This window comes from Ursus americanus, chromosome 25 (assembly GCF_024610735.1).
Source record: "Ursus americanus isolate L20-20 chromosome 25, mUrsAme1.1.p, whole genome shotgun sequence".
NCBI lineage: Eukaryota > Metazoa > Chordata > Mammalia > Carnivora > Ursidae > Ursus > Ursus americanus.
The window spans coordinates 43007196-43025104 of record NC_142151.1 but is presented as its reverse complement, the minus strand read 5'-3'; the positions used below and the strand labels follow the sequence as shown (position 1 = coordinate 43025104).

The window sequence follows — 17909 nt, the reverse complement described above, 5'->3', positions numbered from 1 at the left end:
TCTGCTCTCCCCAGTAACGCCTTCTAAACGGTACACTTGCAAAGGGCTGCCAGCTAACACTGCCCAGCCTTGACTGCTGTCCTTCTTTTCCAACTCCGGCTTCTCTTCCCATCTCGCCATCACCCTCACCCAGCAGCTGCCTTCACACAGCTCAGGGGTTGTCTCCATACCTGCCCGTGGGGATCCCTGCCTGGCTCTCCCGCTCCTCGCCAGCTGCCCACGGCTGCTCAGCCAGTAGCCAAAATGCAGCTTTCACCTCTGGGCCACCCTGACCATCTGTCTCCCCCAACCTCTTGTCTACAAACCTGACTGGGGAGGAATCCCATCCCCTTGTCACCTTGGAGAACATCAAAAAGGTACCTTTACCTATCACCAAACAAAGGGATTGGGGAAGAGTAGAGAAGGATGCGATGACGGGGGTGCCCTACCTCCAGGATGAGCCAATAGGCCAACAAGGGTGTCCACTCACCACTGGGCACCCTCAGGTCAATCCTGTTGCAGAAGTCAGTATAGCAGCAGTGGGTGTTGCGGAGGTCCTCAGAGCTCAGGCAGTAGAAGGGCTTCCCGGCGGGGACCAGCTCCACTTTGGGGATGCAGGTGCGCACGTGGTGCTCCATCCCATCCAGGTTGAAAATGGAAACCATGCAGGCCCCATCTGTCTCACACGTGTAGTTGGCCTGGAGGCAGCTGGTACACGCACACTGCAGAGCTGCAGGAAATTCGGGAGTACGCTGACATTAACGGTGAGATCTTCTCCTAGGTCCTTTTCCAGACTCAGAATATAATCCTTTAGCACACTTGATGTTCCCAAATAAGGCGCTTTTATAGAGACAGGGCCAGAAAGATGACACCGTCAATGGGAGCACCGACTTTTCGCCTGTTTATTCAGCTCAGAGACCAGGCTTCCAAGCTCCACCATTTTCTTCTAAGTGCCCTACCTAATGCCCACGAGAAACAGACAAACCACCTTCGGAACTCTGCCTTGGACTCATTACACATTGTTCTGTGGCTGGAAATGGGGTCTCCCTCTAAATGTAGATACCTGAGGATGAGAGGAAGGCACCTACCCCTTGGAGGATACAGGACCCCACCTCCTGCCCCACCCCTACATCCTCCCTCCCAAACCGCCCAGGCTTCCGCGCTGACGACGGCTCACCGACCGCAGCCCCCTCTCCGGCACTAGGCATGCCCACAGTTTTCTGAAGGCACTATGCACGCTCGCACACGCTCTTTTGCTGCAGTGCTTTGTTTTCCTGGCTACTTCTCAGAAATCCTTTAAAATTCAGCCTGACCGCCACTTCCTTTGAAAAGCTTCCCGCCCACTAGTCCAACATCCTTCTCCTCCCTTTACTCCACGGCAGGTGCACCTCTCATGAGGGGCAAAAAGAATAACCTCCAACGAGGATAATATTAATGTTTACCTCATAAAATTATTGTGAGGATCAAATGAGCTGATGCATAGAAAGTGTTCGATAAATTTAACCTACTCTGGAAGGTCCCTGTATATCATTTAAAAAATACTATATACGTATATATGATATATGCACATATATAAAAATATATAAATACATTTTATACATATACACACACACACACACACACTCCCCCCCCCAATAGGCAGTGTGTGCAATTATGTCTGGGACTAATGAGCTCTGCTGGGTGTGTTTTATACGTAAGTGTGCACCGTTGACAGGAAATTTCTGTAAATGAATTTGGCGCCTCTGAAAGCCAGTTCAGCAGCCCTGGAATCTGAAATCCTTTATTTATCCATCTAACAAGAATAGCGCAGACAGCAGCAGTTGGTTCTCCCCAACACTGTCTCCCATGAGCCTAACCCAGCCCTGACCTCTCGGAACCGGCAGGAGTGCGGCTGTGGCCACCAGGACACTTAGGTGGGGACTCGGTGCTGAATGAAGCATTTGCCCGTCAGGGAATGGACGGGGCAGCCCACCCGAGTCCCACACTGGACACTCAGTGAATACTATCTGGAATACATTCAAACTAGGGCCCCTAGAGAAGAGACATTTATGACCAATCCCATGAAAAACCAGCCTGTTGTAACTCACCCCTTCAGGCGGTAAACAGTCTATCTTTGTCTCTTCCTGCAATACACTGGAAGGCATCTCTCGGCTTTTCAGTTCCAAAGGCAGATTCTAAATATCTCTGTGCCCAAGCCCCCTTCGTCAGGCCTTCTATAAATGACGCAATCCCTTGCCGTTCCCACCCACGGAAACAAAGGAGAGCGCACAGTGACAGGTAAACGGCCCTGGGGAGCGTCACCGCAAGGCCTTTGATCAGAGCCCTTTCTTCTGGGAGAAATTCCAAAACACGCAGCTACCTGCTGAAGGGTGAGGGTAGTGTTCTATTTTGAGGGCAGGAAGTTTAAAGCAGGTACCCTTTAGACTCGAATCCAAATCATAAAAGCAATTTTAGAAGTAAGTTCTTCCTAAACTTCGATTCCAACCCTTTTCAGACACAAGAAAGATGAAGAAACCTCATCCCCCCCCCCGTACCTCTTTTTGCTTCCTCGTTTAGTCTTCTTGCTAACTTAAATTTACTTCTGCAACTCTCTGAACACCGGAGCCAAACCTTTTACTCACGCTGGAGTCCTGACCGGCGATCCGAGGAAGCTAAGGCCCCTCCCGTGCGTGTCAGGGAGGACATGTGGGCACAAAGGGGTCCCCGTGGAGCGCACACCTCTCCACACATGTGCCATGACATCCAGCAAAGAGAACAGCACTGGGGCTATTTTGGGAAGCAAGAAGGGAAAACGAACAACTCCAAGAGGGCTATTCTGAGCGCAGTGGGACACACAGGCCAGACCCGTAGCCGCCTTTTGAAAAGAAACCTCACTTCAGAGTCTGTCAATTAGCAGACAGGAGAGCCAAGAGTCTCCGATTCCAGATACTTATTCTCCCTTCGTTTGGTTCATGGCCTCTTTCACAGTGATTCATTCTGGAGAACGAACACACCCACACGTGGCTCATTATTTTTGGGAAGTACTTAAACAATCTTGGTGTAAGACAGGAAAGAACAAAAGTGGTGAAATCTATGTGAGACGGGATGAAGAACGGAACTGGGAGCAGGGCCATGCGGGTTTGTGATAAGGAATTAGGCAAGTCCCTGAATCTATCTGGGCCTCAGCCGCCTAACCAGAAAATACCATTTATCTGACAGAGATGGTATGAAGATTAGCCAAACATCCGCTAAGTGCTGTGAGTATTCTGAGAAGGACTCTCTCTGCACACATCTGGGTCCATCTATATATTTTACAGAGTGAGGGAGAAGTCTGAAAAAGATATATTTTGAAGATAGCCATCACTCCTGCCCACACCCCTGAAAAGGCTTCAGTTACTTATCGCTAGAGCCACAGCAGCGTTACGTTAGCAGGAACAGGTCAGAAAGACCCAAGGCTCAAATACCAGCTCTAACATCAATCACACGACCCTGAGCAAGTTAGCAACCTTCCTGTACCCGGCTTTCCTAATCTGTAGAGTGGGGCTGTTCATAATCACTCTACAGGACTACGTAAGAACGATACGAAAGAATACATTTTAAAAGTGCTCAGCAAATAGGTGCTCAACGAACTTTAATCTTTCCTCTAAATGTGAGACCCAAACATAAACAGACACACACAGGCACGCACACGTAAAACGTCTCTTTAACCACTAATTAGGAAGTGGCAAGTTACAGTAAGACCACAGCAAGCACAGCAAGAAACTGCTATTCCAGTCAGCTCTGCCAGTAACTAGTCGTGTGGCATTGGGCAAGTCACTTAACCTCTCTGAACCTCGTTTTCCTCATGAGTAATCAGAAAGAAGGCAATGAGCTAGATGGCCTCTAAACGCCTCCAGCTGAAATCTGAATCCAGTTTGTTTTTTAAATTCACATCGTTTGGATCACTGAACCAACAATGGGAAGTTCTGCTTTAAATTTTATATACTTCTTTCTGAACTTTAAAGACAGACATTAGGGCTGGGCTTCTGTTACTATTCATTTTCCAAAATAAGTAATAAAATTATGAAAACCTCTGACTTTACTGTAAGTGTACTAGCACACTAAACCATAAACCTGATCGCCATTTCTTTGAAAAGCTAAATCTGGACTAATGAATGCTAAAAGCCCTTTATAATCTACTTCATAGTGACTCATCAGGTTAAATCGGTCTACACACACGCTTATAAACAATACATACCTAAAACTCTCTGTATTCCGCAACCAAGGAGTTATGTAGTAGAAATAACACAATCCGGAAAACCAATTACAGAGGAGTAACAAAGTCACTTGAGACACAACCACGTTAAAAAGTGGTCAGAGTGAGGGGACACCCGGGTGGTGCAGTCGGTTAGGCGTCCAGCTCTTGATTTCGGCTCAGGTCGTGATCTCAGGGTCATGGGATCAAGTGCCGTTTCAGGCTTCGTGCTGTGGGCGTGGAGCCTGCTTAGGATTCTCTCTCTCCCTCTCCCTTAGCCACCCCCCGCCCCAAAAAGGGGTCAGAACGAAATTCTCATTAGCACAGCATTTCGTTATTAACAAGGCAGTCAAGCCTGAGCTAAAAACAAAACCACCCAAGCAGGATTTGAACGTGGCTCCAAGATATGATTAGAAGGCGGTGCGGGTCATGGAGCCTTACATCGGAAACCGGGGATGTACTGTATGGTGACTAACATAATATAATAAAAAATCATTAAAAAAAAAAAAAAAAAAGAAGGCAGTGCGGGGCAGGGTTTAGACGCCGATTTGACTCGGACAGAGGCTGGGTTTTGAGGAGGACCAACAAGTCCCAACTCGGGCAGCCTCTGTCAAGCTGCACGTTACGGAGGCACTAACACGGCCAGGTCTCAGCAAAGACAGCCCCACTGCAGCCAGGGCACTGGGGCTGGGTCCTCTCTCTCTCTGACCCACCGGGAGGACACTCAGCAAGGGTGCAGCTCATGGAAATTCTCAAGAGCCACCACACAGGCCATAGACTCATGGCCACTCAGCCCACTATTCTGCCCCAGACCCCATCTCCAGGGGACAGGGTGTGGGAGAGCACAGGGTGGTGGCACCAACCTCAAAAGGTAAGAAGCAAGCCTCAAAACATCCATTTGTCTGGTAGATAAAGATCCACAAATGTTCTAAAACATTTTAAAGCTACAGTATTTGTGACTTTTAGCTTGTATCGATCGCTCCTCGGGGATACTGAGCTTCACGGATTTCGTACCAGGATGGGACACTGTCCAGTTCAGGTGCGCTAAACTTGCCTCTCCCAAACCTCCCTGGGCAACCTTCTAGCTCTACGGTATCCATGATGAGGAACCCAAACCAGCTGGCGTAGCCCTTCCTCTTCACGACTTTACAATTTGAGCACAAGCTGCCTCTCAGCCCTCCTCCTTCCAGAGGACACACCCATCAGACAGGCCAAATTGATAAGAACTATTAAAACGCATGATTATTTTAATGAGTCCTCCTTGGACCTTATCCAAACCCCCTAGAGCTTCCTTAGGCTAGAACAAAGACTTCAACTCTGAGTCTGAAGAGCCAAAATGATCTTGGGTGGGGGTGGGGGGACAAACCTGGACGACTCACGCTTCCTGATTTCAAAACTTACTACAAAACTACAGCAATCAAAACAGTGTGGTGCTGGCATTAAACACAGACACGTAAACCAATGGGACAGAACGGAGAGTCCAGAAACCAACCTATCCATTTATGATTGACTGATTTTTGACAAAAATTTCTAGACCGTTCACGGGGAAGGACTAATTTTCAACAAATGGTGCTGGACAACTGGATATCCACATGCAAAAGAATGAAGTCAACCCTTACTTCACACCATATATAAAAATTAACTCCAAATGGATCAACGACCTAAACACACAAGCGATAACTGACACTGTAAGACCTCAAAAGAAGAAAACGGGGTAAAGCTTTATGACTCTGGAGTTTGCAGCCGTATCTCAGCACCAAAAGCACAAGTGACAAAAGACAAACAGATAAATGGGCCTTCATCAAAAATTAAATGCACCTTCTGGGCATCAATGGACAATATCAAGAGAATACAAAGACAAACTATGGAATGGGAGAAAATATTTCCAAGTCACATATCTAATAATGACCTAGTATTCAGAATACGTAAAGAACTTGTAACACGAAACAACTAAAAAATGGGCAAAGGACCTGAACAGACATATCTCCAAAAAAGATACACAAATGGCCAACAAGCACATGAAAAGATGTCCAACATCACCTCAAATGCAGATGAATTTCAAATGCAGATGCAAAGCAAACCCACAATGAAACACCACTTCACAGCCACCAGGAAGGCCGTAAGAAAATGAAAAATACCCAGCGTCGCTCAAGACTCGGAGAAACGGGAACCCTCAAACATTGCCAGTAGGATCATAAAATGGTGTAGCTGCTGCGAAAAACAGCTGACGGTTCCTCCATAAATTAAATGTTGAATTACCATAAAACCCAACAATTCCACTTGCAGGTATACATCCAAAAGACTGAAAACAAGTGTTCACACAAAAACTTGTACACGAATGTTCACAATAGCACTATGTATATACAGTCAAAAGGTGGAAACAACCCAATGTCTATCAAATAATGAATGGAAAAACAAAATGTGGTATATTCATACAATGGAGTATTATTCAGCCATAAAAATGAATAAACTATTGATATACACTACAATATGAATGATCTTTGAAAACACTATGTTACATGAAAGGAGCCACATTTATTTATATGCCATTTATATTAAATATCCAGAAAGCACATTAGTGGTTGTCAGGGGCTGGGGAGTGGAGTGGGAGGGAGGATGGGAAGTCACTGCTTAAGGGGTTACTAGGTTTCCTCTGGGGTAAAGAAAAAGTTCTAGAACCAGAGTGGCGATAACGTTATGAAAGTACGTAACACCACTGAATTGTACATTTTTAAATGGTTAAGAATGGTACATTTTCTGTTACCTGTTTTACCACAATTTAAAAAAACCCACATCTTTGAAAAACAGTATGTATAATATAATCCCAATTGTGAAACAAAAACATTTAAACACCTCACACAGGCACAGGCAAAAAAAACCTCAGGGCGCCTGGCTCAGGTGGTAGAGCACGTAACTCTTGATCTCGGGGTCATGAGTTGAGCCCCACGCTGGGTGCAGAGATTAAACAAATAAATAAATAACAAGGGAAAAAACCCTGGAGGTCTAGCGCTCTTCAGATTGTGTTCTTCCTGAAGCCCTGTGCTCTCCAACATGTCCCGGGGACCTTTAAGCTCCACAAGGGGGGAGCCACCGTCCTGCGCTGCTTCACCATCTTCTCACTGGGGTCTAGCACAGCGCCTGGCAAACAGTGCTGTGCTTCGTACATCTCAGCCTAATAACTTGAGAGGGAAGGGGGCTCTGCCGGAATGGCTCTACATTCGTATTCTTTAAAGGGTTGCACTGCTTTAAACAGACAAAGAAAAAAGAAAAACATTGTTCAGTAACTACTGATGCAGACGACGGCCAAAATGTTTAGGAAAATCCTGAATCAGGTTAAAAAAATGGAGGCGTCCGGCACTAAACTGTCACAAAACAGAGGTAATGTTTGGTTCCCCTGGTAGGGGTGAGGGGGGACAGTAACGGGGAACTGCCAATGCGCCAGCAGCCAAACCTCTAACCTAAGTAGCAACATCACGTAACATTAAAGCAATCAGATGCTACTGGTTGGTTAAAAAAAAAAAAAAAAAAACAGACCCAAGTTACATTTTCACCTTCCACAATCATCAAAATTAGATTTTAAAAATACATTAAAACAAAACAAAATCAAACCTCTCAAGTATCCAAGAGCCAAAATAAAGTCAAATTTTACATGTGTAGTTGGGTGGTACTTAAAAAAAACCAAAAAATGTACTGGTAAAAAGCACTTATGAAAAAAATGTAACCGACTTAATAAAGGAAGCAATTTGTACGAGGAGGGAAGAAACCCAGAGATTTAACAATAAGACACTTGACAAGTTTGGTATTTAATTCCAATCTGGGAAAAGGTCTCGGAATGGTTTGCATAAGAGAGAGGTGTTTGAAAAGCCAGCTCCACACTCCATCTATTCTACCAACTACCTTTCTGACATTCTACTTGGAGACAAACCCAACCCTAGAGAGCTGTTTAAACAAGTTCACCCTTAAGCCTCAGGTCTAGAGAATGAAAGCTTTGTTCTCACTCAAAAGAGACGTTTGATGTTTATGCTAAGGAGACCTGTCATTGCAACTCAATTTATGGCTGACTGTAAATACCTGAATATCTTAGCAAGGGCCCACCTGCTGCCCAGGAGAACGTCAAGTTAAAACTGGAATGAGTGGTGTCTTACTACCAAGAGTGCCCGGTGTTCCCAGGCCCCAAGTGTACGGACTCAGCAGTCCTATTCAGACCATGTAGGAGTAACCTGGTACTTCTCCTTTAACTTACTGTTTATAGTGAACATGTAAAACCATTCTGCTCTCTCTCTTTGTTGTATTTAAATAGACGTATTTGTGGTTCATTAGGGCAGGGGAGGATGTTTACGAGTGGTATTTTGTATTTGCTTCCTGACCTATTTACCATACCATGGATGAGTGGAGAGGAGACAGAGTACGTCACAGGTCTGCGTGAGAAGAGGAATAGGAATGGTTTCAGGCAACTGGGACAATGAAGGAGAAAAAAATCAGCCAGGGCTGAGAATAAAACTAATGAGGCTGAGATCAAGTGCATTTGGCTGGAATAAAATGGGTAGGTGGTAGAACAAAACAAAGATGAAAGCGGTGAGATAGGAAGAGAGCTTATCATGTTCCAAGAAACTCACAAATGTTTGTAGCATTTTTGAGTGACTAGGATAAAAACTGCATATAGAGGAGACAGTAAAAGTAGAGCAGGACAGAACTGGAATTATTTACCTAGGATGGTGCTGAGAGGATGGAAAAGAACGGAACGAATTCAATTAAACAATCTTATTAAGTACCTAAAATGTGCAAGGCTCTGTGACAGGACAAAGCCACAGAATGGAGGCTAAGCCAGTTCCGAGCATCCATTTTTAGGGGGCAGAGGCTGGGAGAGTGGGAGGTGCAGATGGACCAAAGAGCAGAGCAGAGAGGATGGAACCATGGACCAGGGGAAGGCAGGAGGACAAAGGAGGTCCCACACTGGAGGATGGTCCCTTTGGCTAAGAAGAGAAGGCCGAGGCCAAGCAAAACACAAGGCATATTAGGTCCACGGTGAACCGATGGATGCAAGGGTCCAGCAGGAGACAAGGACAGTAAGGGAGACGAGACCAAATCAGATGCACCATGATGCCAGGCTAAGGGGTCTGGGGTGGATCCTGGAGGCCACACGAAAGCAGTGGAGAGGGCGTGCTCTCCAAAGTTAAAGCCAGCAACAGAATGGACGGCAGGTGGGAGCCTGGAAGCAGAGACTGGTTAGAAAATTCCTCTCACGTCCTCGTCAGGTATGGTAGAGTGCAGGGTTTAGAGCACATGCTCTGGAGTCTGGCAGACCTCCAGCCCCACCACTGAACCTCTCCATGCCCTGGTCGCCTCATCTGCAAAACGGGAATAAGAGTGCTCAGAGTAGCTGCACGGAGTAGCCAACAAAACCCAAGTCCTCAGCATCACACCCGAGTGTACAGTAAGCGTTCAGTTAGCCAGAGGCCTTTATCACTACTGTCATCCCAGTGCACGAGAAGGGTCTAAACTCTTCCTAGTCTTGTGGTTGTTCCAACAGGAAGAAGAAAAGTCAATTTGTGTGTAAACTTCTGAAGGGCAAGGCCAGACTCTTTCCTCAGTATCCCTCTCACCATTCTGCTTGGTCCTGGATGTTAGAAATGAACACTGGTGACAATTCAATCTTATCGACCACAATTATAAAGTGTAATATACGAAAACACCAAGACAACACACGAAGATCTAGGGCAAGGCAGGCTCACCACAGCTATTTAATAAAAAAAGACACGCTTCAGTTCAGATGCCTCAACTCAAACACCATAACCACCTAAAAAACTTATCTCCAAAGTACCCACAATCTCCTCTCTCCTCCACTCACTCACGACTATCTAGGAAAAGGCAACTGGCAGTAGGTGAAAGCCACATGTGGTCAAAGGACTTTTCACATGCGAGGTTCACCAACAGCATGGCTGGGTACCAGGTCTCAAGTCTCCCTGAGCCTATCTTGGGTAGTTAGTTCCCTTCTTGCTCTCCTTCTCCTCACACATCCACGAGAGCCACTACACACACACACACACACAGACACACACACACACACACACACACTTTAAAAAACATCACTTATTTACTATCTCAGTTTCTGTAGGTCAGAAGTCCAGGCACAGCATGACTGGTGTTGGCCAGGGCTGCCTTCTCCTCCAGGGCTGGGACCTCTTTCAAGCTCACTGGTTGTTGGCAAACTCCACTGCCTTGTGGATGGAAGCCTGAGGTCCCCTTTTGCCTCCTTGCTGACAGCCAGGGACCACTCTCAGCTCTGAGAGTTGGCCCGCAGTTCCTAGCCACGTGGCCCCCATGGGTAGTTCACACACAGATATTTGCTTTCCTCCAAACCAGCTGGAGCACTTCTGACTTCCTCTTCTGCAATCAGCTGCGAAAACTGCTTTCAAAGGGCTACGGTAGTTAGGTAAGGTTGGTCTATCACAACAGTCCCCTTAGCTGAAGATCAACTGATTTGGGACCTTAATCACATCTGCAAAATCCCTCCAAGGCAGACCTAGATTTGTGTTTAATAATTGGAAGGTGGTATATTCCAAAGGCAGGAAATCTTGGGGGAAGGGGGCAGAGAGTAGACTGTGGTAGGAAGAATCGCTTTATATTTTATTTATTGTCTATCTCACCTGCCAGAAAGTAAGCTTCATGAAGGAAGGCGTCTGTATGTCCTTTTGCCTACTGCTGTATCTCTAGCACCTATGACAGTACCTGGCACATGGTAGGTGCTCAATAAATGTGTTAAAGGAATCTTCAGATCACCGTATGTTTATTTAGATCACTACATATCTATGTATCACTATATACAGATCACTGAGATCACTATAGATACCTACATATATTTACTTCAAATAACTATATTTTTACAGGGTGGAAATGGGACTTCTCTCTGTATTCAAATTCTGGTTCAGTGAAACCATTTAGGAATCCTTGGAATTCCATACGATACAATTTTACCTCTGCCACAACGATCTGTATGGCTTTAACAAAATAAAGGTGATCATTTTTCACAGATTCCATATTCATTAAAATTTATCTGTAACCCCAAAATCAAAACTCTCAGTGCTTTCGTGGTCATTCACAGACATGAGCAGAGTGGTAAAAAATGTGGGTCCTCTAGGGGCACCTGGGTGGCTCAGTCGTTAAGCGTCTGCCTTCGGCTCAGGGCGTGATCCCGGCGTTCTGGGATCGAGCCCCACATCAGGCTCCTCCGCTGGAAGCCTGCTTCTCCCTCTCCCACTCCCCCTGCCTGTGTTCCCTCTCTCGCTGGCTGGCTGTCTCTGTCAAATAAATAAATAAAAAATCTTAAAAAAAAAAAAATGTGGGTACTCCAAAGCACATGTCCCCAGCTGATGGTGAACAAGGTGACAATGCTCTGCCTTCTTGTTTCAGTTTTCATACTGTAAATACGTGTTCTTTTCACAGTATACTCTGTGCCATGCTTTTCACCTTTCTGCATTTTTGTGTTGGTGGTGGGATTTTGCTGTTTAAAGCGGTCCCCAAGAGTAGTGCTAAAATGCTCCGCAGTGTTCCCAAATTCAAGGAGACAGTGATGTGCCTTGCAGAGAAAACACGTGTATCAGATGAGTGTCGCTCAGGATTGCATTATAGTGCTGTTGGCCTTAAGTTCAAGGTTAATTAGCCAACGATATATATGAAATAAGGTGTTTTTAAACAGAAACACACACACAGCAGGGTTATGTACTGATCGGTGGAAGAAAAGGTGGTGAGCAGTGGCTCACAGGAACCTAACCCCGTCTTTCCCCTAGGAGCAGTGGTTCAGTATTTGCTAAGCCAATGTTCCAGTCGACTTTATACAATATTAAGTACCACAAATAATGACACTTGACTATATTAGCCTCATTTTACAGATGAAACAATGAAGTTGAGAAAGATGTGAAATGGTAGCTCTCAGCTCACTCTAGCACATCATTCTGTTTCATTTTTCCTCCAGAGCACTTAAGACTGAGAATTATGTTTACTTATTTATCTTCAGTCTAAGCCGCTGCTACTGTAAGTTCCGTGACAGTTAGGGACTGAGGGATGTTTGTCCGTCTCGTTCTCTCGGGGTTATCTCCCCAAGCCAAGAACCATTCTAGGCACATACCCAACCTAATGAATACAGAAATCTCCTATATGTAATTCTGTAAATATCAGGGGTGACTGACATTTCAAAGGGAAGGGCAGTTACTTTCATGATGTTAAATTCAAAATATTGAGTAAGACAAATGCAGGCTTAGGCTGAAGTGGAGAGAGAGGAAAGAAGACCAAAGAGAACCCCAGAGCCGCCTGAGGTGACACTGTCTCTGAAACCCAGAGAGCAGGTCCGATTGTCTGGGATGCAAACTCCACGGCTCAACCTAACGCTGGCAGCTCTACGGAGCAAGGGAAAGAGAGCCAGACTCCGCGATAGTTTTTTTACTTGGTGGTACATTTATCCTTGACGGGGAAGCCGGGAGCGGAGAGACCAGGCAAGAGCGGGAATGGTACCTCCAGGAGCCCAAGCTCAGGTCAAACCACGTGTGTGAGAGACACTGAGGAGAGCAAAAACCCGGAGCAGGTAGGTAGGTGTTTGAACCTGGCCACGAGGCGGGGCCTACAGAGGGGGAGAGAAATGCAGATTAGACTGCGGGTCTGAGGGGCCCATTCCTTCAAAGGCTTCAGCGGTCCCAGTCCAGGCGGAACGGATGGGCTGCGGGTGCCAGGAGCACTTCCAATGTCAGAGGGATGGATGAGAAAGAGGACTCTAGGATTTTCTTTTCATAAACACAGAGAGGAAAATGAGATAAGACCCTCTTACATCAACTCCTACTGTAACAGACAAATAACACAAGAATTCAAGACAAAGAGGCGGGATTCCGGAATTAATGTTCACTGCTGCTCCGAGCAAAAACTGAACAGTGAACAATAAGGATTTCAAAATTAAAACAAAAGAGCCACTTCAGTATTCTGATTTAACCTTCAAAAATAAAGCAGATCTAAAGCACCATGAACTGGGAATTCCATTCCACCTCAACTCCCTGCACTCCTCAGTTATTATGAGAGCAGACTGCAACGCAATTCAACTCATGTTCCAAAATGCAACAAGCAGCTTCGGCAGGACGTGCCGAAAGCAGCAGCTCGGCTCCTCGCTCCTCCTGCACGGATTCCTATGTTGGTAGAAAGGTTACAATTAGCTCACCGGTGGAGAATAAACCTATTTATAACACAGCAGTCCACCTGAAAGACACAATCATCTGAAAAGGTTTTTAGAGGAAAACGAAGTGTAGCTTCTTCCTGTGCTGACTGCAGATTCCCAAGGTCCTTTCGGATGAAGTCCTCAGTCTAACCTTCCTGTGTTCACAGGCACCATTCCAGCCACCTCTCAGCCTCCATGCTCTTATGTAACATTTACATAGTGCCATAAACATACCCAGAGTTGCGTAAGAATTAAAACGTTGCCAAACCAATAAAGCCTAAAGCAGGTCACTCCCTCCAGACTGTCTTTGATTAGCACAGGTACGCTGCCCGGTCTGCGATGCACAAGCCTGTCCAAAGACAGAAATCAACTTGAGGAAATCTGAAACGGTCTATCAGAGAAAATGCACAAATCAGAAGAAATTAACCTCCCTGTGGCCTGTGGCGCTTCTATCAATCCCAAGACTATGTTATTCTGCTCCGTAAGATAAAAAGGAACCCAACATTGCTTGTTCCCTGAAGTCAGAAACTGTGTCTAAAAATACCTCCCAGCCAACTGGCTATCAGTAAGTTAGTCTCACAAATGTCCCAATAAGAACTACGCAGGCTATTTCCTTACTTTACAGAGGGAAAACTGAGGCAGTCACAGAAAGGTTAAGCACTAGACTTGTTCAAGGACAACCTGTAAGGGAGCAAAGTTCAGGGGCTGAGCTCTGGCCACCTCCCTCCATCTGGCTCCAACCTTTACCCAGAGTAGCCATTTTATTATGTTTTAATCACATCTGCTCCCGGAGCTCTTTTAACAAAATCAACTAGAGACTCTCTTCTTCTCTACAAGAGTTCACTTCCACTGTACTTCAAATCCATGTCCACTCAACAAAATTACAAGACTCGGCCTGAAATCAGATTTTTAAGTCTGTTCACAGAAATCCAAAATGTTCCTATCAGAACCTCAAACGTCTCCCTTGTTGCTTTTGTCTTCAGAAATTTATGTCATGTTCTCCCACTACTAACTAATGCAACTTTACATTTTTAAATACTGATGTGAAAATTCCAAAGGGAGGCCTTAAAACCTGCTATACCTATCAAGTGGATGCTGTTTACAACCTGGAACTCATTCTCCTTGCCACTGGCCTTCTACTAAGTCACAGTTAATGCACTAATAGGAACACCTATCCCTTGTTGCCCTCGTGTCATGTCCAAACACCAGCCATCAGGGCTGCCTGGCTCAGCCACTCCCCCAGCTCACCTAGGAGAGCACACAGAGGAAGTGCAGGGGAGGAAAGCAATCAACTTCTTGTTAATCCCACAGCCTCTATTTTCCCAGAACTGACGTTTTACTTGAAGCCTCTTGCAACAGTGGTCTCTGTAGCATGCACTATTGGCAACTACATGTGTCCCGGAAAAAACTGTACTGTCTGGCCAAGAAGTTTAAAGGCCTTCGAGAATGTTTGCTGGACACACAACCTAATTTCCAATTTACCAAAAAAAGAAACTAACTCCCTATTATGCCCACCCATCCTCACCCTAACAAACATCCATTTTAGGAAGGTTACAAAAAATGAACTCTGCCCTATTCAGAACCAGCTGGATTACCAATTAAACATTCTTAACTAGGCTCACCACAAGAAAAACCCCACAGACACTACACCAAATCAACAGGGAAATGGCTGTTAAAAATCTCAACTATATTAGGGACAGTATAAAAAATTCTATGGGAAGAATGTTAAGATGTATTCAGACACCTACAAAATGACAAACCTGGTGGCTGCGTGTCCTTATTTACTATCCTACTAGAGAAATAGCATTATTATGTTACACGTTCCAAAAACATGGCCCATAATAAGGCCCAGCAAACATTATTCACAAAAACCATTATCTTACCACAACTGTCAGCCCATGTTCATAGACCTTCACCATGTTTATCAGAGCCCACGGCATATTAGCCATGCACAGAGCAGCAAGACCCAGGAATACACAGGAGGTGCTTAACAGAAGCATTAGCCGGTGAACAAAGACCCCACCGCACAGGCTACACCACTGGGAACAGATATCAAAGCTGGAGATAATGAACTTGTTTTTGAGACTCCAAAGTAAGATGATGTCTTTTCTTGTTTGTCTGGTTTATTAAAGAAGCCTGAACCCACCTGAGAATCATTATTTTTAGTAGAGAGGAGAGCCACAGAACACACACTTGATCTCCCATAGCTGGAAGGTTAGGGGCTGCTGAGAAGTCAAAGCCCAGGCTTTGTACATCGGGAGCGAATACAATCCTCATCGTCTCTCCCAGATCCATCTGTGGGTCAATAATCACTTCAATATAACTGCCAAATATAACCTTCTTCTGCTACCCCAATGCCAAAACACATTTCAGACGAGTCTCTTAAATTAAATATTTTAGGGTTTCATCTGCTCTTCTTAGCCCCCGAAGCCTCAAAAACAACACACCCAGTCTAGTGTCCCACAGAAAGGTACCCACCTCTATAGTGAGAAGGGTGGGGGTGGTGTCAGGGAGCAGAAGGCTGTGGGGGTTGGAAGGTAAGGGGTGTGTAAGGGTGGGGGAGTGCGTGGGGGGCAGGGCTGGGAAAAGGGATTGTGTGGGAAGGTAAATAAGTACTGACCAAGGACCGGGGAGTCGGTCCAGTGGTGGGATCTTTAAATAATCTTGGGGGTTGGAGGGAGGTTCTAGGATTTCACCTGAAAAGGCAACCACAAAGTGATTAACTGAATGGGCCCCCTGGGGTGGGGTGGGGGAAGCGAGGTGGAAAGCAAATACACCTAGATGCAGATTAACCGTTCTGGAACCAGGTTTCCTAGGGTTAGAGAGATTCCAAAGCCAAGCTCCAAAAACGTTTAGGGGCCTTATTGGTCTCGCTTCCTCCACACGGCTTCCACGGGGCATGTGTATGTGGGGGGTTTTGCCCCACTGAACTCAAAGGGGCTGCGCGTTGGGGAAATGTGACTCCCTTTCCCAGAACATTAGGGAGGAAACAGAGGGAAGGGAAGAGACACCCCAAGTGCAGGTCCTGAAGGAAAGGTTAGAGACCCCTTCCCCCGTCATCTGAGGTGCGCAAGGGCTCGCAACATCAGGATACCTCGGAGAAGCAAAAACCCATCGCCTGAGCCCCTCAATCTTGGCGGGAGACAAGGCGCCCCCCAAGAGCATCTGGAGGGAGGGAATGAAGACCCCCGCCCCTGGACATGCTCAGAGGCAGAAGCACGAACCTCCAAATCTCAGGGAAGGGAGCCTGCACTCCTCTCTATGGAACAAGGGGGTGCTGGGAGCGCGACCCTGAGAGCTCCCCGAATCCAGTTCCGCCTGGAAGAGGGCTCGGGTCCCCGGGGGCCCCGCATGAGCTCGGTCGCGGCTGGGCAGCCGCGCCTCGGAGGTCTGGGGACGGCGACCGTGGGTCACCCCGACTCCTCCGCGCCCCCCACCCGGCCATATTGTGCGCGTGGGGAGGGGGCGCGCTGTAGCCAGGGGCCGCGGCGCGAGGCCTCGCCCTCGCCCGGCCCTCTCCATCCCGGCCCCCGCCCCCCGGCCCGGGACTCACCCTGGATCCCCCGGGGCCCGGACCCGCCGCTGCCGGCGAGCAGGAGGACGACAAGGGGGAAGAAGGAGGAGGCTCCGGCCGACTCCGCCATAGTAACCGCCGCCGCCGCCGCCGCAGCCCAGCAGCGCCCAGCGCGCGCGCGCGCGCCCCCGGCGCCTCCCCTCCTCCCTCGGCCCCGCTCCCGCCTCCCTCTCCTCCGCCCGGCGCCGGCACGTGCGCTCCCGGCCGAGCCGGCGCCGCGGCCGCCGCGCGCGCCCCCGAAGGGCGGGGCCGGGTGCGCGCGGGCGCCCGCCTTAAAGGGGAGTGTCCCTGTTAAAGGGGTGGGAGGGGCTCGCGCCTCGGCCACCTCACGGGTGGGTGCCGAGCGCTTCGCGGAGAGGCCCGAGTCTGACACGCGGCCTCCACCCTGGCCTGCACCCCGCCCCGTGCGCAGTTATCAGCACCGATCCCCGTCGTCGGCATCGAATATTCTACGGGTCGCGTGCGTGTGTTCCTGTTCCATCCATCCCCGCTGTCTCGCCTCAAGCCCCCATCACGTCTCACGTCTCACGTCCCGCCGGGGTCCTCGCAACCGGCCTCCCTGTCCCGCGCGTACGCCTGCGGTCCGCTGGACGCAGGCAACCTGTGTGATCGCATACTGGGGTGCCCCTTTGCAGAACAGAGCCAGGTTTTTAATGCTAGCGCTCAGTCTTGGTGAGGGTGCTGCGAGAGGCACTCCCATTCTGCTGGGAGGTAGAACCCTTTTGGTAAACAGTTTGACATTATGTATCAAATGCCTTAAAATATCCATACCCATGGGCTGGTATTATTCCTTATCTGTCTCCAAGAAATAATAGAGATGAGGACCAATATGCATGAAAAATGTTAACGGTTGCATGTTTATCATTGTAAAAAGCTGGACACGAAAGTAGGCAGTAATAGAAGACAAATAAATGGTGGCCCATCCATGTGATGGAGCATTATTTAAT

The 17909-nt window shown here is 47.4% G+C and overlaps 1 protein-coding gene across 5 annotated transcripts in view; it reads right to left on the bottom strand.

Moving 5' to 3' along the window:
- ACVR1B (activin A receptor type 1B) overlaps positions 1–17101 on the bottom strand; it is a 32467-nt gene extending 15366 nt beyond the window's left edge. The window contains exons 1-3 of one of the 5 annotated variants that reach the window (XM_045801004.2): positions 16942–17059; positions 15535–15683; positions 470–709 (exon numbers count right to left, since the gene is read on the bottom strand). In XM_045801004.2, coding sequence (XP_045656960.1) covers positions 470–644 — 175 coding nt within the window. In that variant the 5' untranslated portion in view covers positions 645–709; positions 15535–15683; positions 16942–17059. Of the gene's footprint in view, positions 1–469; positions 710–2066; positions 2491–2513; positions 2611–15534; positions 16888–16941 lie in introns of those variants that run through there. The other 4 variants (XM_045801002.2, XM_045801003.2, XM_045801006.2 and 1 more) reach the window with 4 other exon arrangements.
- Between the last annotated feature and the right edge of the window lie 808 nt (positions 17102–17909).